The sequence below is a fragment of the Maniola jurtina genome, chromosome 21 (assembly GCF_905333055.1).
Source record: "Maniola jurtina chromosome 21, ilManJurt1.1, whole genome shotgun sequence".
Taxonomy (NCBI): Eukaryota; Metazoa; Arthropoda; class Insecta; order Lepidoptera; family Nymphalidae; genus Maniola; species Maniola jurtina.
This window is the reverse complement of record NC_060049.1, coordinates 140960-160577: the sequence shown is the minus strand read 5'-3', so window position 1 is coordinate 160577 and position 19618 is coordinate 140960. Positions and strand designations below refer to the sequence as shown.

The 19618-nt window shown below is 40.3% G+C and overlaps 2 protein-coding genes across 2 annotated transcripts; one reads left to right on the top strand and one right to left on the bottom strand.

The window, feature by feature from the left end:
- Positions 1-223: 223 nt before the first annotated feature.
- Positions 224-3718, top strand: LOC123876169 (tRNA:m(4)X modification enzyme TRM13 homolog). Its single transcript, XM_045922335.1, has 7 exons — positions 224-449; positions 599-636; positions 793-983; positions 1228-1422; positions 1511-2038; positions 2598-2719; positions 3086-3718. Exons 1-7 carry the CDS (start codon positions 294-296, stop codon positions 3698-3700), a joined length of 1845 nt encoding a protein of 614 aa, XP_045778291.1. The 5' UTR covers positions 224-293; the 3' UTR covers positions 3701-3718.
- A 947-nt stretch (positions 3719-4665) lies between these two features.
- On the bottom strand, positions 4666-18954 carry LOC123876455 (ADP-ribosylation factor GTPase-activating protein 3). Its single transcript, XM_045922721.1, has 11 exons — positions 18816-18954; positions 18549-18740; positions 17959-18090; positions 17388-17489; positions 11785-11895; positions 11347-11442; positions 10809-10945; positions 10131-10244; positions 9306-9582; positions 8885-9085; positions 4666-8428 (listed from the first exon to the last, which is right to left on the bottom strand). Exons 1-11 carry the CDS (start codon positions 18888-18890, stop codon positions 8327-8329), a joined length of 1539 nt encoding a protein of 512 aa, XP_045778677.1. The 5' UTR covers positions 18891-18954; the 3' UTR covers positions 4666-8326.
- Between the last annotated feature and the right edge of the window lie 664 nt (positions 18955-19618).

Genomic DNA, 19618 nt, shown 5'->3' with positions numbered 1-19618 from the left:
ATCGAAAATGTTATTAAAAACACTTAGTAATGTATCATAAATGCGAAAATGTGTTTGTTTGTTGGTTATTTGGTTTGTTCTTCGATCACGTCACAGCGTAGCAACTGATTTTTGCATGCTAAGGACTTCGCGAGTTCAAATTACTAGAATCCAGAGCCAGACCTTAAAAAAAAAATAACAATGACTTTGACAAATGACAATTTTATTGAGATTGACATGTGGCACTTGGCAGTACCGAAAATTGTAAACAAAAATATTTTTCGCCAATAAACTGCATTAAAATCAATAATAAAATGAATAATTCAGCTAAAATAGTGGAAAACAGTTACATTAGTCCACAATGCCAGTATTTCGTTATGAGAAAAAAGCGTTTATGCCGCATGACCGTCAAACCAGGGAAACAGTACTGCGGTGAGCATGAACCCCAACCGAAAACTGGCGACGGACAGGTACCATCATCATCATTTTTTAGAAATATACAATGGAAATGTATCACAAAAATGTCAGTTTAATAAAGACAAAGAGTCATAGCATATCGAATCCCAAAGTCAAACAAGTGCAAAGTGCAAAGTAGTAAACATATGCTTTAACCTTTCAGGACGATACGCGAATACCGTGCCCCAATGACCCAAAACAGTAAGTTACTCAAAGATTTTATATTTAATCAATTTCGTCCAATCTGTTGAAGGACAACCTAGACATAATAGTTAATAGTTTTAATGATAATTTATAATGCAACCGTCCCTGTATCATACGGGCAGTAATGTATTACCATACATGTTACATCCCCAGCACCTGCTATACAAGCAAGTTGGAGAAGCACCTCAGCATATGCAATGCACGGCAACAAGAGCAACCCGACTACATCATACACAATGTAAATGTTCCTGCAGCAGTGGAGGACTGTCCTCGCCTGCCACTCTCTAAAATACCACTGAAGAGGATCTTGCAAGTTATACACAAAGTCAATGCACTGTATGACAGTAAGTAGAAGGGTACCGTTAATTTTGTAGACTAGTAATTAAAAATGTATTGTGTATTTCCTAATAAATAAGGAAAAACAAGATTTCCTTGCTACAAATAAATAAAATTGTCTGCAGCAACTGAAAAAAAAAAAACATTTTGATGAACGATCTCCCTGGTAAAGTGGTGAGCGCTGTAACCCTTGAACAAGCAAGTTTGAATGTTGATTTTTCAATGATCATAATAAATTATTATTATTTGCAGCATATTTAAAAGACAAAATTACCACTCTGGCCGAGCAACCGATCCACAGTGCAGTGTTACCAGAGTTCAATGAGGCGGGGCGCACGGAGAGCTCCCTGAGGCATCTGCGCCAGGCCTCCAGCCTGTTGCATGTAGTGGAGGATGAAGGGTTAGTGGCTAACAACACAGCTTATGTGGAGCTGGGAGCTGGGAAAGGTAGGTATTTAAACTCTGGCTTTTTTGTGAACTGATCCCCATACAGCACAGTCATAAACCAGATATAAAATGAAATGTTACATTCCAGGTCACCTGTCTTACTACGCGTGGTATGCGTGGTGCCAGGCCGCTGACAGCCAAGTGTTGCTGGTTGACCGAGCCTCCTTGAGGCACAAGAGGGACAACAAGCTCAAACTTACCAAAAACGCACATTCTAGCCAACTTAATGACAAAATATTCCATTTGAAAAGGAACCCTTATAAAAGGCTTAACAGTAATGAATTTGGTGAAGAATTTAATAATTTAGATGATAAATATAAAATGATGGATAGTGGTTTAGAAAGTAATCCTAGTAATAATGAAATGAGTGACAATATGAGTAACTCAGATAATAATGACAAAATAACGGATAATGATTTAAAAAGAAATCGTAATATTGATGAATTTAGTGAAAAATTGAATAATTTGGATGACAAGGACAAGACGGATGAGGGTGACTGGAACGTGCATCGCATCAGAGCAGACCTGGCACACTTGCTGCTGGAGCGGGTGCCCGCCGTGCGAGCTTGCCGCGGCGTCGTGGGATACGCTAAACACCTGTGTGGAGTTGCTACAGGTACATTTTTAGGGTTCTGTAATCCGTAGTAAGCCTCCAATATCAGTCCATCTGTACGTCCCTATGTTTGTCAGCAGGCTATATCTCATGAACTGTAAAATGGTAGAGACTTATATTGTGTACTAGTACTTGTTGTATTGCTGCTATAACAACAAATTAATGCAAAATTCAATGCTATGTGTTTTAGAATTGTTATTGTAACCTAATGTGGTTTCTGTTGGTTGAGGATGTAGCAGCTAGGTTGGATGGTCAGTCTGGGAGTCGCTATAAAGGTGTTGTGGAGGTGACTTAGGTAGGGTTAGTAAGCGATGTCTAATCACAATGGAGACATTGGTCTCATGTACCATAAGTGAGGGTTACCATAATGATTATTGAGGATAGTTTCATGTTGTCTCATAGTGCGAGAATATCATTAATGCGCCCACGAAAGCTTGGTCCTGACTAATCCGGTTTATCCTAGTTCAGTGTTCAATTTCAATCTAAATGATCATCATTCTGCTTTTGATGAAGCGTGCCTTCACACTTAATACTTACAGATAAATAAATGATATTATTATAGATTTGGCGCTTCGCTGCATAACTTCGCCTGGCGTGGTGGCGAAGGTTCGCGGCGTGGCGCTGGCCTCGTGCTGCCACCATCGCTGCGAGCGAGCCGTCTACCCCGCTAATGCACATTTGCAGGTGTGTTACCCTGCCTACTAGATAACCAAAACTAACTAATCTGTCTAATTACAGCCAAAACTATAATATTAACTGCTTTACACTTTCCAGGTTAGCTCGCTTTCATCTTAGATTGATATTACCACCACGTGAGATTGCAGTCAAGGGCTAACTTGTTACTGAATAAAAAAACCTATCTAAATACATAAAAGTAAAAGGTGCCTGACTGATCTATCAACGCATAGCTCAAACTACTGAACAGATTGAGCTGAAAGGATGGTGATAGACATCCACTAAGAAGACATTTATGAAAATTCAACGTTTGAAGGGAAACCAACGAAGTCGCTGGCACAAGCTAGTTTAATTATAATCTTCAATTGTTTTCAGGAACTTGGAATAGACGCAGGTGATTTCAATACTTTGCTGGGCATAGTATCATGGGCAACCTGTGGCGACGGCCGAAGCCGCGATCGACGCAACCAAGATAAAAATACCCAACATACTGATAACCCTGACCAAAAGAATACGGAACCACTCGACTTCGACACCACGAATCAAGACAGAATGGAATTACAAGATGACAACTCTATAAAAAATACAAACCTCATACAAAACACCAGGAAATTGGGTGAAAGTGACGACCCTAAAGAAAACAGTAATCAAGAAAATCTTGAACCAGATCGCGAAATAAACGTAAATCACAGCCCTGAACATAGTGCACAAATAAATAATACAAAAAAATTACATGAAAGCGACAACCCTAAAGAAATTAATAGCCAAAAAATAGTCAGCCATTTAACTGAAAATGAGTTGGGAAGTAAAAAGTTGAACCTCAGCCAAGAGCAGCGGCAGGCGATCGGTCGACGCGCCAAGGCGCTACTGGACTGGGGCCGGGCGCTGCATCTCGAGCGGTGCGGCTTCCGCGCGCGCCTGCTGCGCTACGTGCCCGCCGGCGTGTCGCTGGAGAACGTTTGTATTGTTGCTACTAAAGTGCTCAAATAAAAATATGTATTATTTTTACTTAATAATAAATATTAATTTGTAGTTTTTAAAATGATTGTTTGATTTTTTTCACAATAAAAAGTTGTATAAGTACGTTTTTACCCTTAAGGCTCGTATAAGTACTTTTTATCCTATATGGGATGTAAAAAGCCGTGAAAAATAAACAGACGATACTTTCACATTTACAATCATCATGTCGCCGGTCTACTACTGAGTACAGGTCTCCTCACAGAATCCGTCACGCTGGTCAAGTGTGGATTGGTAGTCTTTTCACACCGTTGAGAACATAAGCCCAATAGCGCACTAGCGGCCATCGAGATACATACAATAGTATGAAATCGCCATACAGCACGCGCACCAGGTCGCCGCGGCCATGGTATCACGATGGCCGCCGCGACCATGGTATCACGATGGCTGCCGCGACCATGGTATCTCGATGGCCTTGGCGATTGGGCTTATGGAAAGCTCTCAGGCATGCAGGTTTCCTCACGAGGTCTTCCTTCACCATTATGTAAAGCAAGTTATATTTAATTGCTTCATTTGCATGAACTTTGAAAAGTTAGAAGTAGGTATGCCCGGCATCGAACCTCGGGGGTTTAGGAGATTAGGAGATTAGGAGGTGGACGTTTAATCACTAAGCTGTCATGACTCTTAGTAGGTAATAAGTCTGCCAATCAGCACTTGGCCAGCGTAGTGGACTACGGCCAAACCATTCTCATACTAAGAGACCCGTTCTCAGTAGTGAGCCAGCGATGACACGATCATGACTAACTAAACTGAAAGGTCTAAAGAACTGGTATCCTTTTCGTGATATTTCCTGTGGCGATGGCTAGTACTACTTTTATTAGACCTATAAGATTAGTTCAGGGATTTGGTAAAATCGAATTAACACCGATTTGTAATGGACTTAGTTCAAAGTCCGTAAATATCAATTAATTTTAGGGTTATGAAATAAAACAAATACAACAAATATAGTTTTGTATATTTTTATCAATAATCATTATCTAAAAAATCTATAGTTTAATTTCTTTACAAACTGTTGAATTGCAATAATTAAATAACTAAACAAATGCCAAAAGTATTTATATTATCTTACATACAACAAGTAGAAATATACACAAAGCAATGCAGGGGTCGCAAACCTTTGCACTGTTCATTAATCCAAATATCTTTAGAAAACTGATATGAAGTCTTCATTATTATTATACAGTTTAGGGCAAGTTTAGATAGAGACAGTAGCTTGATAGTCACTGTCGCCGCCGACTGCTGTTATAAGGCGTTCTATTCGAGCTAATATCATGAGGCCAATTAACAAGGCCCGTTATCTACTACTCGGTGTAGAGAAGCGGAGATGTTCAGCAGACCAAACAGATTATTGATAGATGACGTGAAAAAAATATTAGAAAGAAAAAACCAATTTACTCCTCTTGTGTAAGAACATAAACAAAATTAGTTGTACTAGCTGTTATCTGTTAGCTTAAAATGAGTTTTCGCACCCACATGGCACAACATGACATCATCTATCAATAATCTAATTGGTCCGCTAAACATCTCCGCCCATCTCTGCTTAGAATACCGGACCTTATATGCGGGGGCCGATCGTGCCAGGCTGTCGTGGTCTCCAGGCACTGTTTACATATAAACCAGCCTTTACACCATTTTGATAATAGAAAACATAAAATTACATACGAAAGAAAAAATACGAACTACCTAATTATACTATTATTATTGGAATTTGGTAAACTTATTCACCCTGCTAGTAATAATGATTACTAAAAATAAAAATGTAAACATGAGTACATAATTTTACCATCGGCTGAAAGTAACACAAGTCAGCGTAAGAAGTATGTTACCCTATGTGTACCCTAATACATAAGCATAACAAAGAAGAGATTATATGAAAACGAAATAGATTCTAATATTGCCTACCTACTTACACCTAAGCCTAGTTGTCCATCTCACAGCTAACCGTACCAACAACTTATAAGTTATATCAAAAATAAACATTATAGCTAAACCCCACCTACAAAATAATGTCGGTCGCGCACGACGTCAAAATAATGAGTTTGATGTGAGTTACTCACTAATTAGTCGATATTCTAATTTCTTAAACTGAACACTTTTAAGCAAAGATTTTTATATAAACCTGTGGAGATGATATTGCCATTGGCGCAATTAAAATGCCATAAGCCTACTTTGTCGTATTAGTAAACAAATTGCGAAAATTCAAATTTTATTTGGTTTTTTGCAATTTGTAAATACGACAAAGTAGTCTTAAGGCATTCTGTTTGCGACAGTAACAGTATCATCCCCACCATTTATATAAAAATCTTTACTTGAAAGAGTCCAGTTTAAGAAATTAGCTCTCGTATCGACTGTAACTCACAAATTAGTCGATACTAGTACCATCGAGTAAAGGTTTTTATATAAACACGTGGAAATGATACGGCCATTGTCGCAACTAGAATGCCATAAGCGAAAAACCAACTAAAGAATTTCGCGGGCAGACCCATCGCTTGCCCCTTAATGGTGCCGGCAGGTCCCTAGAATGTTGGCAATAGGTTAGACATGTATAAGTATCTATTTCGATTGCAACATAAATGCCAATAAAGGTATAATACCAATTACCAGTATGTTGTGTTTCGAATGTTACTGATTAAATAAACACGAGAATACAATAACTGTAACACGTGTTACAACAATGGCATCAACTGCTAATGTAGTACATATTGATAAGGCGTACAACTTACATAAGTTACACAAGGTCAACTGAAATTATTATGCTTTAAGTGAAAAATATTCTGTAAAGGACATAAATAAATCAACATAACTATAATAATGAAAAAAAAAAGTTAAAGTTTTTTTAAATTTAATAGATATTGCGTTAGAATAACTTGTTTTATTCAACACTGTACAACAAACTTTTTTTAAATTTTATGTATTTAGGCAGTTATAATAATAATATGAACTTTGTAATAAATAGTTTTTATATGTTATATTTTTATTGCGTGCTCATTATATTATTATTGAATAACATTAAATATGTTTTGTTTTTTACAATGTTACAATACTTTTTGATTGAAACTTTACAATATGCATTTTAGGCGTTAGCAAGTAATACAATAAATACCTAGTATGGCCATCTATCTGCATATTATATTTCAGTATAAAAAAGAAAATTAGTATTATTTGCAATCGTTACTTGAGTGTGCGTGAAAAACTATTATTAAAAGTTATTTTTTACAAGATATGACAAATGAAAGTTGAAAATCACAAGTAATATTATTTACCAAGTCTTTGAAATTGGATAGATATAATTAAAAATAAGTTATTGTCTAAGCATATTCGTAGATATACTGCGTACATCGCGCTAAACTTCCATTTATTGCGTTTAGATAACATTTATATTTACAACACTCACAATACTCTAAACTGACTGAAAATCCACAATACTGTAATTTTCCTTAGTTTACTTAAAAGGTAGCCAAGTAGCTTCTCGATTTAAAAAAAAAATGTGTGAGGCTTCTGCGATCTGTTTATGTTTTAAGCAAAAAGATTTAAAAACTAAAGTATACGCGGTTTAACGTTCCGGTACGATGCCGCGGAGAAACCAAAGGAGTATGGGTTAATGATAACAGCCATACCACTTCCTGGTTTGCCCGCTTTCATCTTAGACTGCATCGTCACTTCCCATCAGGTGAGAATGCAGTCAAGGGTTAACTTGTATTTGAATAAAAAAAATACCTACACAATTTTAGTGAGTTAGTGCTACTTTGTAATTTGTCTTAAATTGGCTATAATAGAAGATTCGCGCGAACAGCATGAATATCAATAGGGCCAGGGAAAAATCTGTTGTTCTTGTGTTTCAAGTCTTAACGTCAAGCAATAAGGTCTGTATTTCAGTGGTGTTCATTCGGTTTTAGTCGGCGTAAGTTGCGCTTTACTGCGCAAACGAATTTTACCGGTGCGACTTATAAGTGGTAGTATGGCAGCTTAATGATTTTTTTTATTATCACCAACCGTTTGTTAAACAAACGAATTCAACACCAAACGAAAGTTTGGTAAGTAAGGTTCAGAACAATAGATTTATCCCTGGCCTTACATTGGTGCTAGTTCTGCTGTACACAAATCACATTTTCTACATCGTCTCTGGTCTTACCACCCTACCGGCAAAGTCGTGCCGCCAAGCGATTTAACGTTAGAAACTGAAAAGTATGGGTTTAAAAAAACTGCCATACTAGCCTGTTTCCATTAGACTGCATCATCACTTATCACCAGGTGAGCAGTCAAGGGCTAACTTGTAATGGAATAAAAAAGAACACAGTCAGTTTAAAAGTTGTATATAAGCAGATGTTATTTTGCGGAAGTCCATGATATGCAAGGAATCAAAAGCCTAATTTGCTATAATCCGCTAAGTCCGACAAACCACTCCACGTAAATGCATAATTGCATTGTTTGCAAATAGGCATTGTAAGGTTTACATGAGGATGCTTCGGTGTTGGTTTGCCTGGCTTAGCGGATATAGCAAATTAAGCTTTTAGTTCTTTGTACAGTCAGTTTAGTTTGGGGATTGTGTACAACAGAATTGGCGCGGGGGGCGCGGGGGGCGGCGGGCTGCACGCGCGGTCAGTAGCCGTAGCGCTCCTGGATGGACGACACGACGCCGTTGGCGAGCGACGACAGCCGCCCCGCCACGCGCGTCACGCCCGCGCGCACCGACTCGCGCACCTGCATGCATAAACATCAATTAGTCAGACTCGCGCACCGAGGGTCCCGTACTCACGTATTTTTCCTGACATTTTGCACGATCAATCAAAAACTATTATGCATAAAAATTAATAAAAAGCCGTGTCGTCACAATATGCTTTTTTTAATTTAATCGATAATTTTTCAGTTATTACACTTAAAACTAACATAAAGCGTGGATTTTACGTATTTTAGAAGACCCTCTATTTAATAATTACTGAAAAATAATTTCTTTTTAACCGACTTCCAAAAAGCAGGTGATTCTCAATTCGGCCCATATCTTTTTTGTATATACACGGATTTTTTCGAAGTTTCTGTACCGATTTACAATTTTTTTTGACATAGACACTTTGAATAAATGATTTCACTTTGAACTGTGAGGGTACGGTGCCGGAACTGTGAGTTCACTAATATGTGTGAATAAGCTAAGATGCTCACGTCGTCAAGGTCGGGCGCAGAGACGCTGAAGGCGGGGGGCTTGGCGGGTCTGCTGTCGCCGCCGAACAGCTCGGCGGAGGATATGCTGCTGCTGCCCGCGAACCGCGACAGCTCGCCGCTGCCGCCCCCGCCGCCGCCCATGCCACCGCTGCCGCCGCCGCCCATACTGCCGCCGCCGCCGCCGCGGTCCCAGCCGCGATCCTGTGGGAACATATTTGTTTTGTTTAAAAGAATATTGGCCATGTTAATCAGGACTTATACTCCCCTTTCCCCTCCAACTAAATTGAAAGCATTCATTCATTCATAAGTGCACCTGTAATAGACAACCATACTACAATGAATTTGTCATAATTGTATGAAAGTTGTTCAACCTGCAGCGCCTTACTTATTAAAATAAATCATTATATTCAATGAAGCTCACCTGATCGCCGAAGAACTGCGCAGAACTGATAGATTTGGCTGAACCGAACTTCTTGACAGCGGAGTCATCCTCCTCCTCGTGTTTCTTGGGTCGGTTGCGCGGCGTGGCGCTGCTGCGCGTGGGCGTGGGCGTGCGCGTGGGCGTGGGCTTGTCGTCGAACATGGTGCGCACGGCGCGCGCGGGCTCGGGCTCGATGTTCTCCCACGAGCTGTCGAGCTTGCGCGGCGTGTCGTTGAGCAGCGAGTCCAGTCCGCGGTTATTGCTGTATGGCTCGTTTCTGCACAAGTGTTAAGCGTTAAACAGTAATGATAAGACGGCTTGGGAATGAGTTGCCTTATCAGTTTTAATACTTCTAATAAGTTCAGACTTAGAAGAACATTGTGGCTCAAAAATTTACGCCAATGGCACGGGAAGAGTACCCGATCTCTTTTCCTCGCAGCAACATCCAAGGTATATTCCTATTGGTTGCTGGCACTTCAAGAAGACGAAATAAGTTTAAATGAAATTGTGTAAATTGATGGTAAAAAGAATATACCCAGCCGAGTCTGGTATGGGCATTCTCAAATGTGAGCATGTTAGGGACTGAGCATGTTAATTGTGTCAGCTAGCGCCTGGCTCATCATCATACGGCATACCATACCTGACAGCAGGTGATGATGCAGCCTAGTAAGCCTATTCACTCTTGACTTTAAGAAGTGGAGGGGAAAACTGATGCTGGAAGGGATCCTAGCAGTTGGAATTGAAAACGAGGAGGCAAATCGCTTCGTACGTATCCGTGGACAACTGCGTACGGGTGGAGAGCTTGACGATGCCATGCGGACTCACCTGATCATGACGAGCACGTTGTTGAAGTCGTCCAGGTCGTCCAGGTGCTTGGGCGGCGGCGCGCCCTCCTGCTCGATGACAGTCATGTCCGAGGCCGCCGAGTGGGACACGCCCCTGTAACAGTCACATTCACTCCCGCTCTATGCGCAACACAACGAAACGATAGTGTACATGATCATCAGGATCAACTCACTATGCGCATGGGTAGGATACCCAACAATGGATAGCATGCAAGTTTCCTCACGATGATTTTCTTCACTGTTAAAGCTATACTGCTAATTAAGTGCTTAAAAGGCATATAACTCAGAAAAGATGGAAGTCTCAATCATGGATCAAGCGCCTAAATACAAGGCTTAACTACTACTATAAGGTCTTAACTACTATTATAAGCTATCACTGCTCTACACAGGGAAGGGTATAGTATAACGCTATCATTTGTAAAAACATTCATTTAAGTTTTTGAAAAGTAGCCTATGTTCGCCCGCAGGATGTAAGGTAACTCTGTCGCAAATATAAAACAGGCTGGATATACTCACGCGGCGTTGGAGCGGTTGCCGGCGGCGATGCCCAGGCGCTCGGAGTTCTCGCGGTCGGGCGGGCGGTACGCCAGCCGCAGGGAGGCCACCTCCTGTTCCACTGACTCTATACTTGTTTTGTTTACAGGCTGGATATACTCACGCGGCGTTGGAGCGGTTGCCGGCGGCGATGCCCAGGCGCTCGGAGTTCTCGCGGTCGGGCGGGCGGTACGCCAGCCGCAGGGAGGCCACCTCCTGTTCCACTGACTCTATACTTGTTTTGTTCTGGGTCTCCTTCGTCTGAACCGGGAACATCCATTCATTTATGCAGAACAAGACTTTAGAATATGCAATATGGAAAATAATAATTTTAAGCTTATTTCGTGGTTTAACGACATTTCATATATTTAAAAAAAAAAAAAAGAGAATATTAGCCATGTGGATCATAACTAACATTCCCCTTTGCCCTCAACTAAGCGTAAAGCTTGTGCTAGGAGTGGGTACGACAATAGTGCAATGGGTGGGGTTTGAACCACCGACCTTTCAGATTTCAGTCCGCACCTATAACCGTTGAACTATTGAGGCTTCAATATTATAGATAACGGGGTACATACCACGATAAATTTTGTATTTTAATAACTTCATAGTCCCTTATTACAATATTTGAAATGATTAAATAACAAACAGCATGGATTAGTTACCTCCATCTTGAGTTTCTCGGCCATGATGGCTTCCCGCTCGATGTCGTCGAAGTTGGCGGCCACCTTGGTGGCGCCCAGCCCGCGCCGCGCGCCCGTCTGTTGCAAACAAATTACACATAAGTTATGTAGGTTTTGAGAAACCTTGTGGGAACTGGATAACTTCCACGATCCCTATCCATCACGATAATCAATTTTCAAAAAATAATGATGGATCATTATTTTTTGAAAATTTAAGCATTAAGAAAATTCTCCCTTGTGCTTGTTTCTGATTTTAAATAATAATAAAAAAACAAAAATTAAAAAAAAATCTTCAAAATTGGAGCTGTTTCTGAGGACTTCCAATGAAAAGTCTGCTGTCAGATATGAATACTTTTACTGCATCTGTCACGCTACATGCTTGTCGTCCTTTAAGGGTAAACTAAGGAATGTAGTACTGACCCCTGGTCGCCTGTTGGCGACGCGGCCAGCGGCGCGGGCGGGCGCGGCGTCGCCGGGCGCGCCCCACAGCCGCGCCTCCGAGCTCAGGCTCTCGCCGCCGCCCCGCGCCGTCTGCAATACACGCATCCGGCCTCTACACAACTCCACAACACTACAGTAACGTAACAAGGGTGGACCACTACCTTTAGCAACCTTCATCTTTGTAGCAAAGGCAGATGTTCTTCGAAAAACGAAACATTGTGTGAAATCTCCAATCTGGTAGGTGTGGAATGGCCTATAGACTGTCCATATTTCCTTCTTTTTTCAGATACAAGTTAGCCCTTGACTGCAATCTCACCTGATGGTATGTGATGATGCAATCTAAGATGAATATGAGCTAACCTGGAAGGGGTACAGCAGTTTTTGGTTTCTACACAGCATCATATCAGAATGCTAAATCGCTTGGAGACACAGCTTTGTTGGTAGGGTGGCAACTAGCCACGGCCGAAGCCTGCCTCCAGAACAGACCATAGATTTAGAAATTATAAATTTCTAAACCCCTGCCGGGAATGGAACCCGGAACCTCCCACTAATAAGAGCATAGCTGCGCCAGGGAAGTTTGGTCCCATTTAGACTGAATATCTTCAAGGCAATATATTTATATTTGTATACTTTGTTTTTATCTGTGACACCAACAACAAATAAATACATTTTCTTTTATAGAAAACAAAATTTCTGCCTGACCAGGTTTTTAACTAAATCCATGAAAATAATCACGTTAATCCATTGCAGCGTAATCAAAAGACAAACCAAGGAATAAAAACACTGGTTTATAATAATAATAAAAAAGAAACAGTGTAACAGATGTGCCTCGGGCTGATAAATCATTCGCGAGCAGCTTGTGCTGCAACTTGCAGCAGCATGGCTGCTGGCTACACTGCCACTGCAAATCTTACACATCTTTTGTGACATTTCAACTTTAAATAACACACCAGAAAATTTAATCGGTCATCGAAAATCATCGGTCAGTCTAGGCATTTAAATTATTATTAGAAACACATGAAAAAAAAAAACAAATTATACAATAAAAAACACATAGTGAGTCACTCCAAAATATTATTTTATGATTATATTTCAACCAAATTAATCAATTTATTTAAAAAAAAAAACTACACACAAAACATCATGTCACAGCAATAATTATGCACAAGTAAGTAATGACAACAGTCCATAATATTATATTATAAACTAGTGTTTTGCTCGGTGCGCGAGCTGCTAAAGCAGCTCACGTGACGTGGTTAGGTTTATGAGTTGTATTAAACCGATTTTTTTTATTAAGATACACAAATTACCCCGAAAACCCCATAAAACGACACCTATATCAATTTTTTTCTTAAAAAGTGCACGCCCGCCATCTTGGATTTCAAAATAAATGTCGTTATCAAAATCAGCACCCTGGAAAACTCTGAAAACGACATCCATATCATTTTTTGTAAAAACGGGGTAGTTGAGGTTAATAAAGTAGGGTGCGTGGGTGCGCGGACCACTAAAGTGGTCCGCGAGCATGCAGAGTTTGTTCCACTGAGTAGACCTTCGGACCCTGATCATCTTTTGCCAAGAAACCACTCTTCCATCTTTTATAGCCTCCGAGATAGACACCGACGAATTTGTACGGCGGCCATCTTGTTTTTCCAAAATTTTCCACTTTTTCTATTAATCGTTTAGTACATTCTTGAAAGATTGCGAGTTTCAACGAAATTGGGTGGAAAACAAAAGAGTTGCAAAAATCACGTCGGCCGCCATCTTGTTTTTCTGAAATGTCATAATTTTCCCCTACTCATATCGCGCATCCGAACATATCTCCCATACATCAATGTATCGTTTTCCGTCTCTTTCTAGGAGAATGAGACATTCATAATCGCCATACAAAATGTATGGAAAAATAAATTCCGCCATTTTGATTTTTTTTTCTATTCATCGAGTAGACCTTCGGACCCTGATCATCTCTTGCCAAGAAACCACACTTCCATCTTTTATACCCTCCGAGCTGGACACCGGCGAAATTTGTATGGCGGCCATCTTTTCTTCGCCATTTTGAATTTTTTTTCAGCTTTTTGGCAATTGGATGACGTCATGAATGACATTTGCTCGAGCACCCCCCACCTATCTTCAATACCTTAAGCGGGCCCTCCACCCGTCTCCGAAACCCTCAATCATCAGCTCTCTCCATAATTTTGGCTTACTAAGTTTTTGTTTTCTATCTGACACCATCAGTGAAAAAAAAAAATTTTATACAAAATTTTACAGGAGTTTTTTAGTTGAAAATCTCGAAAATCTCCCCTAAAGTGGCAACACCGGTTGCATATCTCCATACTGCAAGCCGAGATACACAATCGATTCATACATACTGACTTTCCAAAATGTTGCCAACTGCCTCAAAAACGTGGTCAAAATTTCGAAAAATAAAAAAAAATACAAAATGGCCGCCAACTCGTTTCACAGAAAGATTTTACACGGTTTCATAATTTTCCTATTAACTACAGGATATACCGCGCCCGATGACGTTTCAATCTTTCCTCTCGCTCGCACCCACGCGAAAGGGGATACCGTGAAAAAGACCGTGTCGAAAATCACTTTTACTTTGATAAATTCCAGTGTTGCCAGTCTCCGGCAATAAAAATACCCAAATGTCATTTGTACGAGCAAAACACGTAATCGCTCATACTCGGATTTTTCAAAAAGCCCGTATTTCGTTTTTTTACAATTTCCCGAAAATCTTGAAATTTCCCCAAAAAATGGGGTAATTTTTTTCCTCCAATCTATACCTCGAGCCTATACGTACAATCGCTTGATAGAAGCTGAATCGCTCCGATGTTGCCAACTTTGAGATATTTAACTTTTAAAATTGCGTTTTTTCATACCTCTAACATAACGGCCGCCATGACAGCCGCCATCTTGAATTTTTAAAAATCACTCCCATTCTGTCAAAATACAGAATAATTGTGGGCGAAACCAAAAAAATAATTATCCTCGACTACCCCATCTCGGATCTGTGGCGCCGCGGTTCGGGGTCGAAAAATGAAAATTTTGAAAACGCTACGGCTCGGCCGCCATCTTGTTTTTCCAATTTTTTCCACATTTTCTGTTAATCGTTTGCTACTTTCTTCAAAGTTTGCAAAATTCAACAAAATCGGTTGGAAAACAACGGAGCTGCAAAAATCACGTCGGCCGCCATCTTGTTTTTCCGAAATGTCATAATTTTTCCCCAGTCGATTCCCCCACCCAAACACAACTCCCTTACATTATTATATCATTTTCCTTCTCTTTCTAGGAGAACAATTATGTCAATGAGTCAGTGAGTGAGTGGTAATCGAGCTATATATAGTATAACTAGTTTTTGCTCGGTGCGCGAGCTGCTAAAGCAGCTCACGTGACGTGGTAAGGTTAACTTTTATTATATAAAACCAAATTGATTTATTAAGATAATTCACCCCGAAAAACCCCATAAAATGACAGGCATTTCTATTTTTTGTAGAAAATGTAAGTCCGCCATCTTGGATTTGAAAATAAATGTCATTATCAAAATCAGCACCCTGGAAACCCTGAAAACGATATCCATATTATTTTTTGTATATTAGGATAATAAGTTAGTAGGGTGCGTGGGTGCGCGGACCACTAAAGTGGTCCGCGAGCATGCAGAGTTTGTTCCACCGAGTAGACCTTCGGACCCTGATCATCTTTTGCCAAGAAACCATTCTTCCATCTTTTATAGCCTCCGAGATAGACACCGACGAAATTTGTACGGCGGCCATCTTGTTTTTCCAAAATTTTCCACTTTTTCTGTTAATCGTTTACTACTTTCTTCAAAGATTGCGAGTTTCAACGAAATCGGTTGGAAAACAAAAGAGTTGCAAAAATCATGTCGGTCGCCATCTTGTTTTTCTGAAATGTCATAATTTTTCCCTACTCGCCTCTCCCACCCGAACACATCTCCCCTACATTATCGTATCGTTTTCCGTCTCTTTCTAGGAGAATGAGACATTCAATATTCGCCATACAAAATGTATGGGAAAATAAATTCCGCCATTTTGAATTTTTTTTCTATTCATCGAGTAGACCTTTGGATCTTGATCCTCTTTTGCCACAAAACCGCACCTCCATCTTTTATACCCTCCGAGCTGGACGCCGGCGAAATTTGTATGGCGGCCATCTTTTCTTCGCCATTTTGAATTTTTTTTCAGCTTTTTGGCAATTGGATGACGTCATGAATGACATTTGGTCGAGCACCCCCTACCTATCTTCAATACCTTGAGCGGACCCTTCACCCGTCTCCGACATCCTCGATCATCAGCTATTTCCAAATTTTTCCTCGATTTTTTTTTTGTTTTCTATACGAAACCATCAGTGAAAAAAAATAATTTCATACAAAATTTTACAGGAGGAGTTTTTGGGGAAAATCTCGAAAATCTCCCCAAATGTGGCAACACTGTTTACATATTTCGATACTGCCGGTTGAGTCACACAATCGATTCATACATGTCGACTTTCCAAAATGTTGCCAACTGCCTCAAAAACGTGATCAAAATTTCGAAAAATTAAAAAAAATACAAAATGGCCGCCAACTCGTTTCACAGAAAGATTTTACACGGTTTCATAATTTTCCTATTAACTACAGGATATACCGCGCCCGATGACGTTTCAATCTTTCCTCTCGCTCGCACCCACGCGAAAGGGGATACCGTGAAAAAGACCGTGTCGAAAATCACTTTTACTTTGATAAATTCCAGTGTTGCCAGTCTCCGGTGACAAAAATACCCAAATGTCATTTGTACGAGCAAAACACGTAATCACTCATACTCGGATTTTGCTAAAAGTGCGTATTTCGATTTTTTACAATTTCCCGAAAATCTTGAAATTTCCCTAAAAATGGGGTAATTTTTTCCCACCGATCTATACCTCGAGCCTATACGTACAACCGCTTCATAGAAGCCGAATCGCTCCGATGTTGCCAACTTTGAGATATTTGACTTTTAAAATTGCGTTTTTTCGTACCTCTAACAAAACGGCCGCCATGACAGCCGCCATCTTGAATTTTTAAAAACCACTCCCGTTCTGTCAAAATACAGGATAATCGTGGGAGAAACCAAGAAAAATAATTATCCTCGATTACCCCGTTTCGGATCTGTGGCGCCGCGGTTCGGGGTCGAAAAATGAAAATTTTGAAAACGCTACGGCTCGGCCGCCATCTTGTTTTTCCAATTTTTTTCACATTTTCTGGTAACCGTTTACTACATTCTTTAATAGTTGCGAGTTTGAACGGAGTCCCTTAAAAAACAAAGGAGCTGCAAAAATGACGACGGCCGCCATCTTGTTTTTCCGAAATGTCATAATTTTTCCCCAGAAGGTTCCCGAAACCGAACACAACTCCCCTACATCATTATATCATTTTCCGTCTCCTTCTAGGAGAACAATTATGTCAATGAGTGAGTCAGTGGTAATTGAGCTATATTTATAGTATAATTACATCAACTAATTTACATGATGTATGTATAATATGCTGGGCTTGGCTTTGCAACTAGTGAATGAATGGTGGCTGCCATAGTGGTTAGTGGCAGTGGGGTTACCTGTGAGTCATGAGTGTTAGTGGGCTTGCCGTGCTCCGCAAACCAGTCTACCTCCTGCTCCTTGGGCTCCTTCACGTCCGCAGGCGCCGGCTCCAGGTGCAACTGCAACATATAACCTTGTGGTAGAACACTCCACCAATTTTAGCTTCATGTATTCTTTTTACTCTTTTAATTTATTCTTGTATTTTTTTTAATTATGAATGTTACAACAAAACTTGAAGCTAGTTTTATCTAATTACTGTACAAATCATGCCACGTGGCATGCCAAAGATATTTGCTGCATTGCTAGACAGGCTGATCTTTTGCACAAAAACAAGCCAGCCCTTCTGTCACCAGATGTACAGTTTGTGTCAGATGAAAAGATCTAGATGACAGTGGAACGCATGTGTCTATGTATTGAAACTGTAGTCAGTGTGTGAAACAAAGATTGACTGACAAACTCAGTCAATATCACCAACTGTGCACACAACACTTCCAATTTTACAACAGTTAAAATTATATTTCATTATCAAAATGGAAAAATGAGTTTAAATAATAAAGATCAGTAAAAATGCACAGAATGAGTCCTAACCTTAGTCCCATAAGTCTTCATAGCCTGTTCAGACATTGCACTCAGCTTATCTCTGTACAGCTGCGCCACACGGGAGCTGTACTTCTGCCGCGCATCCTCCGTCACCAGGCCATGAGTGCGGAAGAACTGAGTCTGTGGTACCAAGCATAACATCATCATCATTATTTTCCCATCGCAGACCCACTATTGCATCCAGTCATCTCAGAATGAAAAAGAAGAGCCATAATATCCTAGTGGTTAAGTCATCCACATCCTATTTGGAACAACAGGGGTTCCAACCCAGGCATGCACCTCTTACTTTTCAGTTGTGTTTTAAGCAATTAAATGTCACTTGCTTTAACAGTGAACGAAAAAATCGTGAGGGAACTTGCATGACTGAGAACTGTTCATATTGTTTTTAAAGCTATGTGAAGTCTACCAGTCCGTACTTGGCCAGTGTGGCGGACTATGGACTGCGCCTTTCTCATTCCGAGTGTAATGTCAGCATTTTATTACTTCTATCCCCCAGTACATTTAGGAAGTCCTAAAACAAGATCATGTTAATTTACAGGAGCAAATCACCAAATGTGCACAAAATATTTTCATCATACCGCATTGACATTGCCGCCGAGCTGCATGTTGCGCAGCTGCTTCCAGGTCCAGTTGGTGTCCAGCTGCGTGGAGCGCACGAACGTGAGGTGCACGCCGAGGCTGCGGTGCACGGCCGAGCAGTCCAGGCAGATGAACACTCCGTACGTCACCGACGACCACGTAGGGTTCTTCGCGTTGCAGTCGAAACATACCTGCACACACCGACTTACGTGAAACAATCAATAAACATCGATTCCTTTGCACCCATTCCATTAAATAATACACACTTTGTTCGCAGGGATGGAACGTAGCCGTAAAAATATCGCTTCAATATCGCTTTTACTCGGCCCCGAGTCAGCCATTTTCGAGAATTTTGACGTGTTCGGTGTTCCAGTTGTCACGCTGTCAAATTGTCACCAACTCATTTGACACTAAATATCAGTGTAGTTAGAGCAAAAAAAATTGTCTCTGGTCATATTTGTTGAGGGTGCAACACACGAGAAGAATCGGACTCAACCCAAACAAGTCATGTCTACCTGCCCCCAGGCAGGTGTAAAAAATTGTCCAATGAAAAGTGCTAAATAAGTGTTGCACTAGTTTAGCTAAAGGGCAAATTTTAAATAGAGAAATAACTACGTACTAGGCAAGTAGGTAGGTAACTAAGTATGGACATACTGGAAGCTTTCACTCTAAGGCACAAGTAAAGGAATAAATCTGAAAACTATGAAATTGTAGGTAGTTATTTACATAATTAAAAAAAATTAAAATGTGTTTCAATTTTCAAAGTAAGATAACTATACCATGTGGGGTATTATATGAAAGGGCTTTACCTGTACATTGTAAAACAGATTTTTATTATTTTTTATACATAATGGTTTATGATTTATCGTCCAAAATGTTGAAAAAAATACTCGAGTACGAAACCCTCGGTGCGCGAGTCTGACTCACACTTGGCCGGTTTTTTCACTGTTTATAGCTGGTCACTTTTTCAATTTTTTCCGCTGAGATCGTGCTCTACCTGCTTTACCTCTACACTCCTTAGAATAATACAAATAATGAACGTTCATTTCTGTGTCGTGTGATCTTAGAG

Bases quoted from the DNA above. Each gene is read 5' to 3' on its own strand.
- LOC123876455 (XM_045922721.1), bottom strand. From the start codon at position 18,890: ATGGCTGACTCGGGGCCGAGTAAAAGCGATATTGAAGCGATATTTTTA. The intron at 18,741-18,815 runs GTGTGTATTATT...CGGTGTGTGCAG, and splicing joins GTTCCATCCCTGCGAACAAA to GTATGTTTCGACTGCAACGC. The intron at 10,946-11,346 runs GTAACTAATCCA...TTCCCGGTTCAG, and splicing joins CCGAGAAACTCAAGATGGAG to ACGAAGGAGACCCAGAACAA.
- LOC123876169 (XM_045922335.1), top strand. From the start codon at position 294: ATGAATAATTCAGCTAAAATAGTGGAAAACAGTTACATTAGTCCACAA. The intron at 450-598 runs GTACCATCATCA...TTAACCTTTCAG, and splicing joins CGAAAACTGGCGACGGACAG to GACGATACGCGAATACCGTG. The intron at 2,039-2,597 runs GTACATTTTTAG...ATATTATTATAG, and splicing joins CCTGTGTGGAGTTGCTACAG to ATTTGGCGCTTCGCTGCATA.